This window comes from Miscanthus floridulus, chromosome 2 (assembly GCF_019320115.1).
Source record: "Miscanthus floridulus cultivar M001 chromosome 2, ASM1932011v1, whole genome shotgun sequence".
In the NCBI taxonomy this organism is placed as follows: Eukaryota; Viridiplantae; Streptophyta; class Magnoliopsida; order Poales; family Poaceae; genus Miscanthus; species Miscanthus floridulus.
In genome coordinates this window covers 44,742,867-44,762,746 of record NC_089581.1, presented here as the reverse complement: position 1 = coordinate 44,762,746, position 19,880 = coordinate 44,742,867, and the positions used below count along the sequence as shown (strand labels likewise).

The 19,880-nt window shown below is 42.2% G+C and overlaps 1 protein-coding gene and 1 pseudogene across 2 annotated transcripts; both read right to left on the bottom strand.

Moving 5' to 3' along the window:
• Positions 1 to 404: 404 nt before the first annotated feature.
• On the bottom strand, positions 405 to 7,059 carry LOC136522958 (UDP-glucose 6-dehydrogenase 2-like; annotated as a pseudogene).
• Positions 7,060 to 16,988: 9,929 nt separating this feature from the next.
• LOC136538652 (uncharacterized) lies at positions 16,989 to 19,506 on the bottom strand. 2 transcript variants are annotated; one of them, XM_066530618.1, is made up of 4 exons: positions 19,254 to 19,506; positions 18,593 to 18,685; positions 17,739 to 18,094; positions 16,989 to 17,254 (listed from the first exon to the last, which is right to left on the bottom strand). In XM_066530618.1, exons 1-3 carry the CDS (start codon positions 19,368 to 19,370, stop codon positions 17,771 to 17,773), a joined length of 534 nt encoding a protein of 177 aa, XP_066386715.1. In that variant the 5' UTR covers positions 19,371 to 19,506; the 3' UTR covers positions 16,989 to 17,254; positions 17,739 to 17,770. The 2 variants fall into 2 exon arrangements, with proteins under 2 accessions (XP_066386715.1, XP_066386716.1); XM_066530619.1 differs by having other exon boundaries at positions 17,739 to 18,079; positions 19,254 to 19,494.
• Positions 19,507 to 19,880: the final 374 nt, after the last annotated feature.

The following is a 19,880-nucleotide window of genomic DNA, read 5'->3' as shown; positions in this document are numbered from 1 at the left end:
AACGTGCTTGTTGGATTGCTTTTTTTTGTTTTTCTAAATCTTATCACTGTCGGGTGAAGCACCGGCAGCAGTAGCTAGCGAGCATCACTGCCGACATGCCACTGCCGGTTCAAAATCTGGCAGTGAAGACGGATTTTGAACCGACAGTGATGTCGATAACTGGGGTAGTGCTTGTCTGACTATAGAAACAATTATAAATTGTTAATTTATATCCGTGAAACTACATTGCCGCAAGATCCGTTAGCTCAGATGACCAGTAATTTATATCCAGGTTAACTCAATTTCGTGACATGAAACAGGATCAATGGTTTGCCAATGTTTCACACACACTGAAATGCATATATATTATATAAATGAAGCTACGAACAAAACAAAACTTATACACATATTATTAGTAGCAGGTATGCAAAAAAAAAGATTTATATATACCTAAGTACAAAACATGTCGGCATATCGAGCTTACTTGTAAGTAAAAAGCTGTGAAATGAGAACACAATGAAATTAACAGGGAAACCTAATTAATGATGAATAGCAGGATCGGATCAGAGGAGGTGTAAGGAGTCCTGCAGATGGATCGATCGATGGATCATGCGACGGCTGGCATGTCCTTGAGCCAATCGTCAAGCGGCTTGCCGATGGCGTAGACGACGAACCCGATCTCCCGGAGCTTGGCTGGGTCGACGACGTTGCGGCCGTCGAAGATGAATGCCGGCTTGTGCATGGCGTCAAACATGCGCTTGTAGTCGAGCGTCCTGAACTCGTCCCACTCGGTGAGGATGCAGACGGCGTGCGCGTCGCGCGCCGCCTCGTAAGCATCCGGCGAGACGGCGACCTGCTTGGCCAGGTCGGTGGCGCTGAGCGGCTGCAGGTGGCGCGGGTGGTCCCAGTCGAACTTGTTCATGGCGAGGTCCCGCGACACCTGCTCCCCGGTCACCTGCGGGTCATAGATGCTGATGACGGCCTTGTCCCCGAGCAGGCCGTTGCAGACGTCGATGGCGGGCGTCTCGCGGGTGTCCCCCGTGTCCTTCTTGAAGGCGAACCCGAGCACGGCGATCTTCTTGCCGGCGATGGTGTTGAACATGGAGGAGACGACGCGGTTGACGAAGCGGCTCTTCTGGTGGTCGTTGATCCGGATGACCTCCCGCCAGTAGGCGGCCACCTCGGGGAGGCCGTAGCACTCGCAGATGTAGACGAGGTTAAGGATGTCCTTCTAGAAGCAGGAGCCACCGAAGCCGACGCTGGCGGAGAGGAAGCGCAGGCCGATGCGGGCGTCCCTCCCCACGGAGTGCGCCACCTCGGTGACGTCGGCGCCCGTGGCCTCGCAGAGCGCGGAGATGGCGTTGACGGAGGAGATGCGCTGCGCCAGGAAGGCGTTGGTGGCGAGTTTGGACAGCTCGGCGGACCACAGGTTGGTGGTGATGATGCGGTCCGATGGAACCCACTGCGCGTACACGTCCCAGAGCTTCGCGACGGCGGCGCGGCCCTCGGGGGTCTCGCGGCCGCCCATGAGCATGCGGTCGGGCGTGAACAGGTCCTGCACCGCCATGCCCTCCGCCAGGAACTCCGGGTTTGACAGGATCTGGTACCGCACGCCGCGGCTGTTGTGCACCAGGATCTTCTCGATGGCCTCCGCGGTCTTGACGGGCACCGTCGACTTCTCCACCATGATCTTGTCGGAGCAGGAGACGTCGGCGATCATGCGCGCCGCGCTCTCCCAGTAGGTGAGGTCGGCGGCCTTGCCGGCGCCCAGGCCGCAGGTCTTGGTCGGGGTGTTGACGGAGACGAACACGATGTCGGCGTCGCCCACGTGGCGGTGCACCTCAGTGCTGAAGAAGAGGTTGCGGCCCCGGCACTGCCTCACGACGTCGTCCAGCCCCGGCTCGTAGATCGGGAGGCGCTCGCTGTTCCACCCGGCGATGCGCGGCTGCGAGATGTCCACCACCACCACCTCGATGGCCGGGCACTTGAGCGCGATCACCGCCATCGTCGGCCCGCCCACGTACCCCGCGCCAATGCAGCAGATCTTCACCATGGTCACTCTGCACCTGCTACACCACATGCATCAACAAACACCGAACATCCATCTTTATTACGTATTATTATTAATTTACTTGAGTAGTGTAAGTAGTGCATTACAGTCTATACTAGTACTAGCAACAACACGGTAATCTTCATCAGAGTAAAAGAGAGAGATTTAAGAGATCGATCGTGGTTGCAAACCTTTGACTCGTTGGTGCTACGAGGAACAGGAAACGGAATGGAGCATGTGAAATGGCGTGAAGAAGAAGAGGAGAAAGGAGATGGGATGTGATGACAAGTGAACGGCTACGAGTGGATGTATTGTAGTGAGCGCCCACTTTTACCGCTCCAGCTCTGTGACCAGATTAATTCACCCCCTCTGCTTTTCACCATCATTCACCACTAAATCGTGAATTATATACACCCTCCGTGTTATAGTCAAGAAAATCTTCTTATGTTCTATATTAGATAAAGAAAAGAAAAGTTGATGCCTATGCAATGGGACATTTACTTAGCCTTTTGTTCAATGGTACATCATCACCTCGCCTACAGCTGTGAGCAATTAACCACCACGCATAGCCACCTACTGATCTCCCGCCATTGCTAGCGCGCGTTTCACATGCGTACACAAAACATGTGGATATTTCACAGTTATACAGAATGTATTGCATTAACATGAAAAACGAGGGTGGTACATATCTCTCTCCGTTATGCATAGGTTTGTGCGACATCTGAACCGCCATGAAACCTCTTCCCTATCCTCTGCCTTTTTTCTCGAACAAGCACGAGAGCTGCACATCAATATATTAAGACAGAATGAATAATCCGATTACAAGCCAACTCCACGGCATGGGTTAGTTTTTTTAACACATACGTGCCCTGTGAGGATGTAAACAGCCAGTAACCAACCATATCACCCAGAGCACTGCTTGCTTAGCAATCTCCTGTAGCACCATCTGAACATCTGGGTTACATCCCTCAAGCACGCAGCGGTTCGGATGCTTCTAGTTTGTCCGGGCGGTTAAGATAACCAGTGAGTTAACACCCTTACGCTTGCATTTTGGGGGGCGCCACGATGTTCGTCGCCACCACTTCTTGAACACATCAGAGTTAGGCTGACTAATGTACTTGGGGATGAACACCGGAGCCTAGGCGGTTGCACCTGGTGCACTCCTCGCTCTCCCCATGGCCGACCATGTCTTGGAGCCGAATGACCAACAAAAGATGTGCTTTCAACTCCAACGTGGATGTTTATGGGCTTCCTGATGCCTCACAGGCACATACTAATTTTCTTCATAGCCGAGAAGAAGCAAAGGAAAAATACAGTTACCAAAGGATATTTCTGTGGTCGTAAGTGTGGATGTTTCTGTGTTGCAGCATTTCTGACCTAGTGGACGGATGCATTCAGATGGGGTCTTTTGATATAGAGAGATATATAGAAGGTAGCTTGGCCTTCTGTCAAGGATAAACAAGAGTTATATTTGACAGTGTACTAACGCACATGCTCACCACTGAGGTAGACATTAGACATTACTGGTATATTGCCCGTGCTAACGCCACGGTGAAATCAAGAAAAAAATAAATCATAAAACTAAAATAAATAATCCTTGGATGATAATACTTAGAAAAAAAAAATCATAAAACTAAAATAAATCATACTTCGCGAACGCCTGGATGACTGCAATCAGCAAGGAAGGACTTGACGATGGCTGATTTCTCCTAAATTTTGGTGACTCCTCCATGACTGTGCAAAGATGATCATCGAGGTAGTCATTCAGTCATGAAACAACCATGCTTAGATTGCTAGACAAACATAGATTTTCTTGTGTCAAATATACATCATATTGTTGTACACTGAATTTCAAGTGATATATCTAACAAGAAAAGAGATAAGAGAAACCCCACAATGCCCAAAGTTCATATAGATAAGCTACTCCACTATGCATATATAGCCAGAATGAGGCAACAAAAGCCTCCAACCATCTTCAGTGGTTTGATGTGATGACGGGAACCATGACCAATTATCTGTGACTTATCAAGAAATTAAGTTAAAGTGCCAGAAGCTCCAAATGCTCCTTCTGACCGAATATCAGTAACCCAACAAAAAATTAAGTTAAAGTGTCCACAGCAAATCCAAAGTGTACTTGGCTATCATACCATCAAATTGATCTATGATTTTTTTCTTTTGTCTAAATTAAAAGTCAAATCAATAGCCACATTATTCAGAAAAAGTAATACATGTAACCCTGTTTGGATGTCAAGTATTTTTTAAGTACACTGGAGAAATACTTTGGTTTTACAAAAGTCTTGTCTTTCAAAAGCTACTGAAATCAATCACCATTTTAGAAGGCAAAGGTGCATTCTGAAAAGGCTATACAGAAAATTAAAAAAATGACTTTACCTGAAGAGGTTATGTAGTAGAAGACAAGAAAATAAAATCAAATTTACAACATACACGCACGACACGGGTCACACCTTTTCAGCCAATTCTCTCCTTCAATTGCCTCAGTGTTTGTGGATGAAGCTGCAGCACAACTGGCATGCACCATGATAATGTGGCTTGCTATTCGCTGTATTTTGAAGTTGCACTTAGTCTCAGCTGCTAGAATATAAAAGCTGATATCTTTGACGATAAAGATTAGATCAAAGCTAGAAAGAATGGTCGTCTGAAGATCAATATTATCTTGTGCAGTCTGATGAGCAACAAAAGAAAATTGTCAAACTAATTGTTTCGCCTGCAAGAACATTTACCCAGCGTCTAACTGATTCCTTCTAATATACCTGCAAGAACATTTAAATAAAAAATTATATATTAGTTGATGCCAAGATACTATAATAGCATCATGCAAATACCAGGTACCAGCCTGACAGAAAGACTCAATAAGATGCATTTTACATCACATTCATAATCCATGTTTGTAATGGTTCTCCAGTTTATCCTACTCAAAGTAGCAAAGAACGGATTTAGCCAACCTAAAGGCTAGTCAAGGGTTGTTGTATTACGTGTATTTGCTTTGTCTACTTAGCATGCTCTTAAAAGCACTACTACGTATCTGCATTAGGAAGCAGATTCCGAGCAACTTCATTCAGCAAGAACTCATTCAAGAGAAGTTGAAGTGCATATTCCTCTTATTGGATACACAAGAAAGAAAGAAAAAATGATCGCCACTGGGCTTGACACTATTCAGATATATCCTTTAAATCAGAAAAGAAACAGTCCCCAAAGAAGACACACTGCCAAAAAATGACACATACTCCCTCTATCCCAGAATTCTCGACGTTCTGGGATTGGAACCGGTAAGATAAAAGACGCTTATATCCCTGCAAAGCAATCATGCAGCAGCTGGAAATTTGAAATGACGTGTGCATTAATTGCTCTCTTTGCTCAGCCTGTTCGCTGGGTCGTATTTGGCTTATAAGTCATGGCTTATCAGCCAATAAACAGTATTTTTCTCTCACACCAAATCAGCCCACAGTAGAGGGAGTAGTCTACAGACTGAGAATGGGTTCACACCTTCCGAAATGCAATGGATCACTAAAAAAATGATACAGCAGTATTGCGTGTGAGTTACAATGTTATCTTGAATCAAGACAATTTGAATGGATGATTTAGAGATGCGTCACTTCTTGGGAGCAATTTCTTATCATTCATGTCTTAAGGCCCCGTTCGCTTCGCTGAAAAAACAAGCCGAAACACTGTTCCTGCTGATTTGTCGTGAGAGGAAAACACTGTTCCGGCTGAAAAAACAACCTGAAAAGTACGGATTATTAGCATCTAGGCTGCTTGGTTGTAAAGCTAGATATAATTCATGAAAAAGATAATAAACTGGAAGCAGCAGAACAAGTTTGTAAAGAACAGATGCTCCATACCCGTGAGCATAACATGCGCTGAAAATTTCCAAGTCTCCACTGCTTGGGATTAACACCTTTCTTTTTTCAACTTCTGAATGAGCTGCCAAAGTCTCTCCTCAGAAGCAGTTGTGTACTTGTTTGCCAAATGAAATGTAACATGAAAAACACATCACACCGATTCAAAGGCAATTCTACATCTAGTTGTTATAAGCAGAATGAAAATAATTAAATTGCAAAAAAAAGTAGTAGCCTAAGTACAGGAGAGCACCGAAACTGCAGAAACAGTGATTTTTTTTTACGTGTAGTCAGTGCATATCACCGATTAATTTATATATGCCAAACAAGCTAAAATCATTTAGCTTATAAAGTTATAAAAAACATTTGAGCACGTGCCTTGAGATGTTCTACTACAATTACAGTAGAGGACCATAAAAACACATCACTTATGGGCAATATCTAGCGATCAAAGATAGACAGTTTAGCTGAGGGCCTGAGGCAATTGTACAAGCTGTGATTAGAGCTAGGTAACCCAGCAAAAGTTGAGGCGAGTTTCTCTGCGGCAGCTAGCTAGTGGAACATCAACTTGACTATGGCATTTCGTCGAGCAGTTGACCAGCCAAGGGGAAAAAGGCAGCAAATCAGTGTGTCAGTTCACGCGAAATCACAGCCACGAAGCCGCAAACCTCCCATGGCACAAGCAAATACCTTGACGGTTATCGCCTCTCCCCCATGGTAGATCACGTAAACTGCAGTACAACATCCCTATGATGCCGTCCATGTTCATCTGAAGAGCAAAAGGGAGTTTAATAGTACTACTCACCCGACGTATTGTCGCCCTGCTCTTGTCTGTCGCCGAGCGGCCAGACGCCTGTGGCCGGCGGACGCCCTGCTGCGTGGTTCTTGCTGCCGATGAGCCTCACCGCACGGCGAGAGGCGCGCTGCCCACCGCCCACGCCCGGCGCCCGGCGGCCGCCGAGTCCCCGCCGCCCGCCTGGGTCCGCGCAGCGCCTGGAGGCGTTGGGCGGCGGCCCTCGCCTGGAGGTCGAGGAGCCGTCTTGCGCCGGTGATCGTGCGTGACTGCGTGGGGGAAAGATCGAGGAGGAGTTGCGCGTGCGGGAGGCGGCGTCGGTGGAGAGGAAGAGTCGCGCGCGGCTAGGGGTTGGGCAAGGGATGATTGATGAGGTCTGATCCCAATAATCTGCGCCATTGGATTTGAGTGAGCACGAGAATTATAGCGTTATATTTTGAGTCTGTGTACCAATCAACCATGTGTTTTATTCAGTTTTAACACATGAATTTTTTTACACTATAGAATTAAGATCCAATAGCTTTTACCTTTCTTCTGCCTCTAGCCTTCAGTTTTTTTCTACCTCCAGATAATCACAAATCACAATATCACGAATCTACAGATTACATATCACAAAAAAACAATTTTTTTTCTATGAAAACACAAATCACATTTCAGGAGAGGCCATGACCATCCATCCAATCAGAGGAGACTCTTCAGGGCTGCTGTGCGCCTGTGCCCGTCTCCGGCCTCCGCTTCGTCCTCTTCCTCTGCGACAGCTGCACGCACATATGGCACTGCCGGCCGCCTCGCAGGCTCCCGATCCTCTACCCTTTTCCCGGCAGCAACACGTGTGTTGTAAATTTACTTGTTTTTTCGTGTTAAAACACATGTATGTTGTATAGCATTTTTTTTATATTTTACAATGTACCAACGCACGTGCTCATCAATCATCACTGAGAGGTAGACATTGCTTGAGCTTCAGTGCACGGGTAGAAAGGATAAGGTTGCCAAACTTGCTAAATTTAATGGCATGGCTATCTTTCACCCTTTCTATACATCGCTGGTCACATTTTAATTAACCAAATTAAGCAAAACTAAAAGCTTATATGCAAGTTCAAAACTGTACTACGGATTACTCTGTTGGATTTTGACTATTGGATAAGTTTTTTTTTGAATTACTATTGGATAAGTTTTATTATGCCGTATTAATAGGATCAGCAGATAAAATTGATGTGCACATGCACCCATAAACCACTTATGTGTGGATTTGGAAGGGGAAAAAAACTAGCGCTTCTTCTCAAACTAGTAACTGCTTACTGTACTTGTGATTCATGAGTACGATAGTTGTTGTAATCAATTTGGACTATGCAGTATTCTAGGCAAGCAGGATACGAAATCAATCGGACCCGCTCAACTCTGATCGAATGGACATCATAATAATCATGATTACATTAAGTGAGGAGATGTAAAAAGAAAGGAACTAATTCCTTCTACAGTAATAATATAATACGAGTTATCTTCGTACCGTGCTTCGAGAACAAAACTGCCCTTTGCAATAGTAATCAAAAGAGTCCGTCTATTGTACACACGTGTGTTTTAACATTAGTCAACACATGGTTGTTGGCTGTATGTAAAACAAACAGATTTCAACATAGGAAAAACCACGTGTTTTTGGACTAGTTAGCACATGGTTGTTAGATGCCTAAGAAACACACGAATTGAAACACCGAAAAAACGTGTGTTTTAAGATAATGCAACACATAAATTCCATCAGACAAACAAGGACCACAACTGTCGTTCAGCCCAAGAAAAATATCTGAACAGCCAGACAGTCATAGCAAAATGACGATGACTGTCTGATCTGATGACGACGCTGATATAAGCAAAACAATGATCAGGCCAGCAAAATCGCTTTTAATCGCCAAGGGTGTCATCCTTAAAACTAGCATTAAATAAAAAAAGACAGCCATAGTCTAAGAAAGTTTAAATGGGGTTTCGATTCTAGCTAATGGTTAATGGTTCGCTATGGCCAGCAGCATCTTTCAGTAAACATAAAACAATGGCTGCTTTGAAGTTTCGAACATTCCTCACTGTTTGGCTATGCGCGTGCCTGCATCTGATGAATGGTATCTTTGCTGCTGGCTAGTGCACTGCATCTATTGACTAGCAGAGATCGAACATGATTCCTTCAATCTCCATTCTCCAGGTGAAAAATGGAGGAAACATAAGCAAAGCAAATCAAGGGAATCAAATAAATTGAGCTGTTATAGTGCAAGGATGAAGAATATGGTGAGAAACAAGGATCTCACATCAGGTCCAAATATGAACCGGCCTTGCAAGAAAAACTCCTGAAAAGAATATCAGCAAACTCAATTGCGAAACATATGTATAAAAAAAGCATCATGTAACATATGAAGGCGTTGAGTTAGAACATTTCATCCATCAGATACCAAACAATAAAAATATCCCCTCAACACTTCAGCGGTAAAAATCTGCCATTGGAAAATGAACATATAATACAAGAAAGATACTAGAAGGATATTGTATAAAGTAAAGAATTATAATGAACTAAAGAAGCATCAGAACATGTCATAGTGTAAATTAGGATTATGTTCACAGGGAGGAAGTGTTGGGCAGGCTGACAGGCCCCATACAATGCTTTTTGGAACTTAGCCAGGTAACTTCTCTAATTAATTGTAAACTTGAAGCCAATTTGCTATCCAAAAGCCAAGGGATACTAACCACTGGCAGGGAAGAAGGTGTGCCTAACTACTAGAAAGAAATTCAAATTGCAGATGCTTCACAAGAATTGCATGAGTAAACACATGGCCAGTGAGCAGCTGACAATCAATGTTAAGTCTCAGACAATGAAACACAATACTGCTTGCCTGGGAACGTACTCGTAGACCACCTCAAAAGAAGTCTCAATAGCTTGTAAACAGAATCCACAGGCTATAATCTGAGAAAGAGGACTGGTACATATCATTGATTGAGGATGTCGGCTTGCACCCAATTGGACAATCTAGAGTAGCAGAATGAGTGGGGAAACAGGAAAGAAAAGGGATGGACGAAAGGAGGTTCTGCCCAATAAAAGAAGTTTCCCATCACAGCTTATTCAACAGATGGTGAGCTCAGGTACATACGTCAGGTTATAACTCGGCCTGCTGAAATTATGCTCAAGGGCCAGTAAAGCTGATTCCATCTAGTAAGTTAAGTTTCAAATAGTGAACAGATGGTGATTCCACCATAGGTGAATAAGAAGTATCCCTCAATGAACAGGTGGTGATTCCCCACAGATGAATAAAAAGTATCCCAGTTCCCCTAAATGGACAAAAGGGTTTTTTGAATGAAAAGTATCCCTACTCTCCGTAAACAACTAAAAGGGCATTTCTATAAATTAGACCAACATCATCAGTACCCCAATGATTTTCCCCAAAATGGTAGGTATGCACATCACCAACCTAAGTATTTTCTTATTCTGCTCAATGCCTCGAAGCCATATTTCCCCACCAAACGCCAAAACCTGATCGACATGCCACAAAGAGATAAATCATATGTACCTGATAAACTAAGTGTAGTGTCCAATGAAAAGGATGCCTTTGCTCCACCTAGTTTCAATCCGTGTTTTATAATTCATTCCATAACTGTTCAGAAGTTACATCAATTAAAGTAATATTTCATCACAAGAGTTAGTATGTCCTGCCCAGACTGATCAGTACACTACAAGTATGAAAGGCAGCTGTTGTACTGGATGTCGTCAGCGTAATGTTCAAATTAAATAAAGCATGTGCTTTTCCTAGTTTCGATCCACATTTCATGATTCATTCCAGACCAGTGTAAAAACTGGTGAATTTTGCCATTATGCAATCTGCTATGGCCACACAATTTGATCAACAGAAGAAAATACAAAATCATGTTCTTATGCATATTCCCATTATGATACCCAATAGGCCAATACAAATGAAGTAAAAACCATTTCTTGTCTTCTATGATGCCCGACATAACAAAAGCATGCCCAAGCTTGAAGCGAAGCTACAAGGAAAAGGAAACAGATGGATAGGTCTTGGTGTCTATGAAAGCAAACAGGACTCCGTAAGAGAAATAGAAACTAGATTCCAAGCTGGCACAACAACTAAGGCACAGAAAGTTGAAACATCTCCATGCTTGGTACTATCCAGTGACAAATGCTACCAGCAAACCTTTTGTTTAATTTGGACGGTGGGCAAACATTTATATTCAAATATGCAACAAGAGAAGAACAGAACACATACATGCAGTAGTTTTTAGGCAAATGATAACCAGCAGCAACATACCTCATATGTAACCACACCACCAGACTAAATCTGGAGAAGGGTTGCTATAGAAACAGCTCCAATTGCTGAAATGATGCACACTGCCCTTGAGCCTTGTTGTGAGAAGTCCATTATTTTGGCAGCAACGTCCTACGCGCACAAAGATTCAATGACATCAAAGCAACGTCCTGCAAACATCAAAGCAGGCAGAATTATATAGAGTAAAAACAAAAGCAAGCAACTGATCAAGTAGGAGACAGAGAGTATAAGTATAGCAAACCAAAATTGTTAAGCCCCTACATCTATAGCAGGTGTGATTTTGTGAAGTGATAACTGGTAACAAAGGTGAGGAGATAGATAGATCATAGGATAAAAAATACAGGACTATAGGTGTTTTGTAAACAACTAACACATGTCATTGATTTATTCTATGCGGTCAGAGAAAACATTCCCAACACAGAACAAAAAATTGGAAAATACTTAGCTTCTACGGGAAAAAAATAAAAAAATTGTACAGCTCACATGCGCATCGTCCTAACCAATCATAATTTTCTAATGTCATTGAGAAACCACAATCCATTATCAAACCTTTCTCGACTAGAAGTTACAGTTCTTTACTGACACACAAGGGTTTCATTTTGAGATCTGTGCATTGCCAAATTGCCTATACTTCCTTTCATTTTGATATACTTCCTTTCATTACTTCCTTTCATTAACTGTAATATCAAACATTTCTAAATTTTCTGGCTGCAAGTACCATGATTTAGATTCATAGAGTTCCCAGTTATAGAAAAACTACATAAACTGGAATAGTAGTATGATTCACTTTTAGATAAATCACAGTGCTAAAATAGTAGTATGATGATTCACTTAAAATTAGAAAAATTAACAATACTAAAAGGAAAAAATATTGACATCTCATCGCAGCATTTATGCAAATGCAGTGAAGCACACCAAGCAATCTCTATATATCAAACTCGCCATGATGCTTCATAAAACATATATAGATCAAAGCTGAGTGGATCTCCGTGTACATGGCAAATCAAGTGCATTAACATAGCTCAATATTGCTAACATCATTGACCACAACCAAAAAAACAAGGAACAAATCGAAAATCTATGCAAACTACAAGATGCATATCATCATTCACTAAACAAAGCCTCACAAACATAATCCAAATGATACAAAAAAGTTGGGGATCTAAAACTTCAGAAAGCTAGAAGAGCGTAATTTTCCATAAACTTGATCAGACAAAACAAACAGCCTCGATAATTCAATACCTCAATTCTGATTCTAGGTGAGCAATCTGACGCTCTTTGGATAGTAGATCCTCTTGGCACATGACGAGTTTTTCTTCTAGATAAATATTTTTTTGTCATTCTTCACATATTCGTTCAGCAGGTCAACAAATATCTATAGATGGCAAACAAAAACAGAACAGAGAACCCAAAATGTGGGGGCAAATAACTGATTCAACCACAGAGGCAAGCTTTCTGAACATATATTTTTCCTGCTTAATCAAATGTAAAAATAAAAACAAAATAGTGCCAAAGTTATATATAAAGATTGGATATTGCACATGTTAAACACCATAATTGCAGTATTTTAAGTGTGCAATTTATTACTTATAAATGTGCAATCAAGAAATGGATACTAAACACAACTTTCTTATATAGTGTATGCGTATATGCAACACACAATTAAAAGATGTGATTTACTATTCCACTACAATAGCCACAAGACAACCTAGCTATCCAAAACTACAGGAGGATGAGGCTATACACAAGCAGTATAGGGTAAGACAAAAATGATTCATCAATGTCATTGTTAGTGGAGGGACCGAGCTCAATTAGGCATGATGGCTACTGCAGCTTAAGCAAAGAATGTGCATCAATTAGGATTTAGAGGCAAGCAAACCGTGGTAACACTGACACACCTGTGCCTCCTCCACACACATACACACAAACACACAAGCAAATAAACAAACAAAGTACAACTTAAAAGCACTCAACTGGTCTACGTTTACCGGCTCTATAACCAGCATTCCACAAAGAAAGCTTCACAAAGTACAAAGTACAATCCGGAGCCACCTCCGATGAAACTAAAAAAAAGGATTCACGGAAGTGAGTCTGTGACCGTATCACAAGATGGTTTCGATCTCAGCTAATCAATAACAAATTCAGAAACTAGGAAGAATATACAGTAACTCCAATCTTATTCAGACTATGGTTCACAGCAACATGCAAAACACGATAACATATAGGGTACACATTCACACTTAACTGAAAATTCAGAAATTAACAGATAGGAGGAGCTTAGTTTCTGAGGTCTATAACCTAGTTCTTCAAAGTTTGCAACTGAATTCTTCTCCTTTTGGTATATCTCTATGCTTCAAATTCAGTATTACAGAACTTCTACAGAAAAAAGGAGGAGCTTAGCTTCTGAGGTCTTTATTTGCACAAATTACAATAAAACATAATCACAAAAATGTGGTGTGTGCTAGCACAAATATATGAAATGTGTCGCCACAAATCATAATTAACAAAGATGTGGTGTGTCCTAGCACAAATCACAATAAACAAAGGACAAGGTGTGTTAGCACAAATCACAACAAACAATTTTTTTCTATGAAAGGACAACGACAAAATTTGGTGTGTGCTAGCACAAATCATAATAAACAAAGGATAAGGTGTGTTAACATAAATCACAAGAAATAAATTTTTTTCTATGGAAGGACAAAGATTTTTTTTAGTGTGGGCTGACAAAAATCACAATAAACAAAGGAAAAACTGTGTTAGCACAAATCACAAGAAACATTTTTTTATATGAAAGGACAAGGACAAAAATGTGCTTTGTGCTGGCACAAATCACAATAAACAAATGAAAATTTTGGAGGACTAGGGTTGGGGTTATTGAAAGTCCTACAATAAAAAGAACTACAATTGCATATAGTGAGAACTACAATTGCAGTACCCAGTAGCCGCAATTTACATTGTTGGTGATCGCAATTATGTAACTAAATTTTTAGTTTGTTTGGTTTTCATCAACAACAGGTATTAATAGTGACAAAGCACTTTAATATGCAGTAGTATATTGTGGATGCATCTTATTTCTACAGTACTACACCAAAATAACTGGAAAGTAGCTTGAGCATATTTTCCAAGATGTGACGTTTTGTGAACTCTGATTGAACAAGGAAATCATGTAACACAGAACAACTCAGATTGAATCAACAACGCTTAAAAAGATTGGTTTAACGACATCCCTAACAGGTTCCAAGTCTTCCTGAGGCAGGCAGGCACCAAGTGCTGCAACAAGCCACTCAACATAGTTGCGGCATGCCGGCATTACAGCCACCCAAGCATAACTATAGCAGCGGTGCTTAAAAAACCAAAATTTAACATCCTACTACCAGGTTAAGTCTTCCTGGGGCGAGGCAAGCACCAAGTGCCGCAACAAGTTCATGGAGCGTTTCCCGCCACCTGACACAACTACCAGGGTTCAGACCCAACCATCCACCAAAAAGTTAAACCACGAAAGATTCCCCTGCTCAGCAGAAGAACATCGAGTTACTCACTTTCTCATGCAGACGGGACAGCTCCTGGATGGGAACGATGCCCGCCGAAGTGTGCCCGTCGTGGCTGGAGGACGTCTCCAACATCTCATCGAACTTTATGAACTAGCCAACCTGAGCAACAGCGAGATGTGCATAGCATATGCGAGCAACTGTAGCCAGGCAAAACAAGGAAATCAGTTCCAGCAGATCTGATACACAAAAGCTCCTGGAGGTGATAAGAGTTTGAAACAGAGGGGAAAAAAGGTGCCCAGGTAAACTTACCAACTGATATGGCTGTTGTGCTCCTTTGGTACCTGAAATAAAGTCCTAGGAAATCGCTTGTGAGCAGGAAAGTTTCATAATAAGACAAAGGTTAGCAAAAGTTTTTTCGAGCCTCTGCTTGCTATACTTACACATATGAGAGCGAATGTACCAGCTCCTGTAGGTCATCAGGTTTGTCATCATGCAGGAAGTGATGACATAGGCTTCAAATAATACATACATATCTCAAGCATTGCTGGTACAATAAATTATTGAAACTTGAGTTGTCACTTGAAGAAGAGTCCTACAGTATGAAATTTTAAAACAACAAATTTAAAAAAGTCATAAATCATTACTAACAAACAATTGGAAGAAAAAGCAAGCTGACACTACTGTTAGAGATAAAAAATATCAGCTCCGCAGGGCGGGGAGATTAGGGTTAGGGTTACTGAAAGTGCTACAATGAAAAGATTGGCATGACAACTCCATGCTCCATACAGAAATAACATAAACGATGGCATCACTGCCCTCTACTAAACTAATCATAATTGTCGGCTCAGCACTTCTCATTACAATACCCAGTAACAATAATACAAACATATCCATGCATACGAGTGCACATACACCATTGACAGGCACAATCAATAATACCAAATGTATGGACTAGATATACAGTGCCTTCCATTAAGTTGAACAGTATAGAAGTAATAAGTAAGCTCATAAAGAAGATGTACAAAAATAAAAGAGAAAAATGTTGTACATATATTTCATACTATGACAACTCGCCAAAAGTTGGAATCCAAAACAAATAGCTTAGCTATTGAGCTTATTTTTGAAAAGCTAGAAATGTGGCTTCTGAGAAATTAAACTAAAAGCTAAAAAACACATTGAGAAGAACTTTTCTGGCATTGGTGTATTGAGAAGCTAAAAAATTATTACAGAAGTCAATAGCAAAAATTCAAAAGTCAGAAAGCTAGCTTTTCAGTCAAAAGTTACAGCTAAAACAAACAGACTCTTAGTCAGTACTTTGCCTAAGGGTAGTTTGTTTGACCTGCAGTTTTTAGGGTTTTTGTTTTTTGGCGCAAAAGCTAGCTTTCTAACTTTTAACTTTTTTGCTATTGATTTTTGTAATAAAAATTAAGGTTCTTAGCACCCCAAAAGCTAGAAAAGTTGTTCAGAACATATTTTCACCTTTTAGTTCATTTCCTTATAAGTCAGAGCCAACTCAATATCTTGGTTGTTTGTTATAGTTCCTAGCCCGTAGAAGCCAGTAAAAAGTTGAAACAAACAAGCCGGCCCTACTTTCGAAGAGCTTGGGCTTCTAAAAAACAGAGAAGCCACGAAAAGTCATGTTTTAGTGGCTTCAACTTCTAGCTCCAAAACGACTTCAGTTCATTGTTTTTGGCGGAAGAGCTCCTAGAAGCCCTTTCAAAGAGGCCCTAAGCATTGCACGGCCGTAGGCATGTCAAGGCGAGGCTGGATGGCTCAGGCATCAACTTGTAAAACTCTTCATTCTCTAATCACTTATTAGTAGTGGTTACAACTTACAACTTACAAACGAGAAGACAGGGGAATGTGTTGCATCCACTCCAATTTCATCTCGCCAACTATATATTGAAATTTTCATGATAATGGGGGGCCCCAACTATTAGCTAGTCAGTTTTATGCCAAATTTACCACAATTTTTTTTTAAAAAAACTTTATCGATCACAAAAGTTTTAAAATTATGTTTCCGTGGAAGAGTTTGGCAAACTATGGCCATGATCCAAAGTTCCAAACAGGCCCTTGATATTCTCTAATCTATTCGACCACATACTGCCATACTCAAAGAAATGTGCAATCATCTATATGTGGTCATCATTAGTTCCTCTATTGCATATGAAACACAATGTATTCTTCCATTGCACTGAAACCGATCTGAAGCACAAACAAATAGGGAAATAGGTTTACACTGCTTGACAATAGTTTGCATTCATTCTGCAATTTCTGGGAGGAATGTACCATCTCTAGATTTTTCATTGTGCAAAGAATCCATTTTACTCCTGACCTTGTGAATGCTTTCACAATTTCACTTCTCATCCAACTATTCAGACACTGGTATGGTGGGCTTTTTTTAATCATTTAATCCTCACGGAATGCCAAACCAATTAGCCACGGAAATTAACTATCAACTTGCACCACCAAAGTTAATCAGTAAAGAGAAAATCGACCCGTTAGTTTCTAAAAGAAAATGCCACCAAGTTACGGATAGATGACCAAACACAATTCTACACAAGTCTAAAGTGCACACTGTCAAACAGCATCAATCTTCTTTTTCTCGGACACAAACAGCAGCAATCTGCGTTCTACTGTCAGTCTGCTACCAATCAGCAGCTACATTTGATCCTGCCTGAAGCTCCCAGCTAGATACACACTTGATATAGGTGAAAGTTGATCCTTGAAGGCCACCCACCATCTTGCAACTTTGATATCAGTCCTAATCTCTGAGGCTCACAAGACAAACATACAGTTGATATCAGCAATTAGAACCGGAAAACAAGGTTCTGATTTTGATAAGATATGAGGTGGCCATAATATGGATTAACAGATCTAGGGAAGCAATGTGACAATTTGTGGCCTTCAGATTTGATTTGGAGGAACTATTTGTGGAACTTCGGCTGCAACACCCCTAGCATGTATGATCAACATGAGTAGTATCAACCTAAACACATTGATGTGAAACCAGAGAAGGTATATACATCTAACCAAATTCACTTTTTTTTTTTATGCAGGGTTTGGACCTTTCCATTCAGATGAAGCTCCAAAGCTCAATTGTTGTTCTTACAGAAATAAAGATAATATGTATCGTCATGTTAAGTGGACAGTGTCGGTTAAAAATATATATTACAGTAAAAGAAATAGAGACTAGTCACAACAATTATGTCAGCAATACCAAGAAAAAGAGCATGGGTGAGTCAGAATCATTACCAGTTATTAGGGCGCACATCCCATCTACTTGGTCACTTCCTTTTACAAGGCAACATCTCCACAGGATTTGGTATATCCTTTTTGGCGAAAATTACAGGCCCTGCATCAGAAAGCATTTCTCCATCCTCTGGTTCACTCTCAGTCTCGGACTCTTCACTAATCCATCCATAGCAGGGAGGCCCTGCACAAGGCCCTTTTGCTGGAGGCACTGGAAGTACATATTCCAGGGGAGGTGAACTGTTGGCAGAAGCTTGCACTTCGAGGGCTGACTGAGATTCATTTGGTGCGTCACCATGCACTCGTGAGACTTCCATACCATTTTGTGGTGATGCCTCTTCTTTCTGCATAACGAAAGCCTATCCATTTGAAAAAAAAAAATTCTGGATGGCAAAATAAATCCCACAAAGTAATTTTCTCAAAATGAGCAGCTTTTCTCGACAATTTGTTGATGACTAGCATAAAATTTTGATCATAATATTGTATGTTTCATTGCGAGTTGTCATAGTAACTATAAGCAGGTTTGCAAATGCTGACAAGGCTGAGAGCTTCGCATGGATGCATGTCCATAAATATGCAAATTTAGAACATTACGTTGTTGCCTAAAAAATATTATCCTACGCTGTCTGTGTTACTTGGATCGTAAACCAGTGAAGCTTCTGGATTTCAATTTTCTAAAGGAAAGTATGCGGCACAGAACATATCTATGGATCAATGTTACAACTCTACATTCTGGCATAAGAGGCTATGCACAACTAAGATGTAAATTTCAGGAAAACAAAACACAACCATGCGATGCAAATCAAGAATAGCGACAACAAAGTGCCACAGACAGGCGAGGAAGAAAGGGAGTTCACCTGATCCTGCTGCGCCTGTTCTTCCCGGAGTCTGTTAAGCACCATACGGTATGATCCCTCCTCCAGGAAGACCCGCCCATCTCTCCCATACAGCTGTATCATCGAGTATCACGGACAAACCAATTAGTATTCCTTATTCCTCAGTCAAGCATTTGTTGCATTTGTCAGAAAAGAAAAGGAAATCTTCAATCTCTTTCAAAATTTGAACAATCAACAGATCAGCTCTTCAATCATGAAAAAAGTGTCAGGTTTGCTACATTCCTCACCCAAAAGAATAAAGGAGAGAAAAAGGTAAAATTATGACACTACCGAGCGTGCACCCACCTCTCACTCCCACAGAGCGAAATCAAAGTAGTTTCTTTGCTAGGAACATCCTGTAGCACGCCTGTCCAAAATTCAGATGCACTTCAATGTTCTCTAGTCTCCACTGAGCTAGATTTCGAGAAACCCGAAAAAATTCGCTCGAACTACTTGAGCAGTACTTACGCTCCCTGTGGTTTCTTGAATGAAGCAGGGAAAAGCGCTACCTTTTCTACTCCACCAGCACAAGAATTTCAACCGCGTAGCAACATGGGCAGGAGAATACCCTAGTACCCTAACGCCACTCGATGGCAAGACGCGACGCCAAGCAGGATTTCTGAGGAAGGGGAGCAACAGCTACCTCCAGGAGATCGTGGATGACGTTGCGGATTTGGGGCTTGGCGAAGCCGTACTGGGCGAGGTGGTCAGTGGCGGCGTCGATCCAGCGTTCTCCTCTCTTGGGCCTCGGCCGCTTCATCGCCTCGGGCACTGCTGTTCCCTCCTGATGGCGGAGGGAGTGAACACCTTGAATGTTCCAAGCTCCCCGATTGAATGCAGAGTCAGAGGAGTCTCTGGAGACTGACACTGCGCTCCTTAGTTTGCCATTTTTACACGAACGTCTGCACATCATCATGAATAGTAACACTTTAATTTTTTATTATTATTTTTTGATGCGACATGCCACGTAGTCAACCAACCTGGTGGCGCCTCTCCTCCCGCTGCTACTTCTCTCTCCTTCCACTCGCTGACATGTGGGCCCCACCAGTCAGGTTCATCTTCAACCTCGGTGGCCGAGCGGGGCCGATGTGGCAGCGTGGGCGAGCGGGGGCGGCTCGGGAGAGCGGTGCCGGTGCGGGCGGGCGAGCACGACGGCGCGTACGAGCGCTGCCGACGTGGGCCGGCGCGGCGAGCGGGGCCGGTGGATGAACATGACCGGTGGGGCTCAGATGTCCGCGAGTGGAGGGAGAGAGAAGCAGCAGCGAGAGGA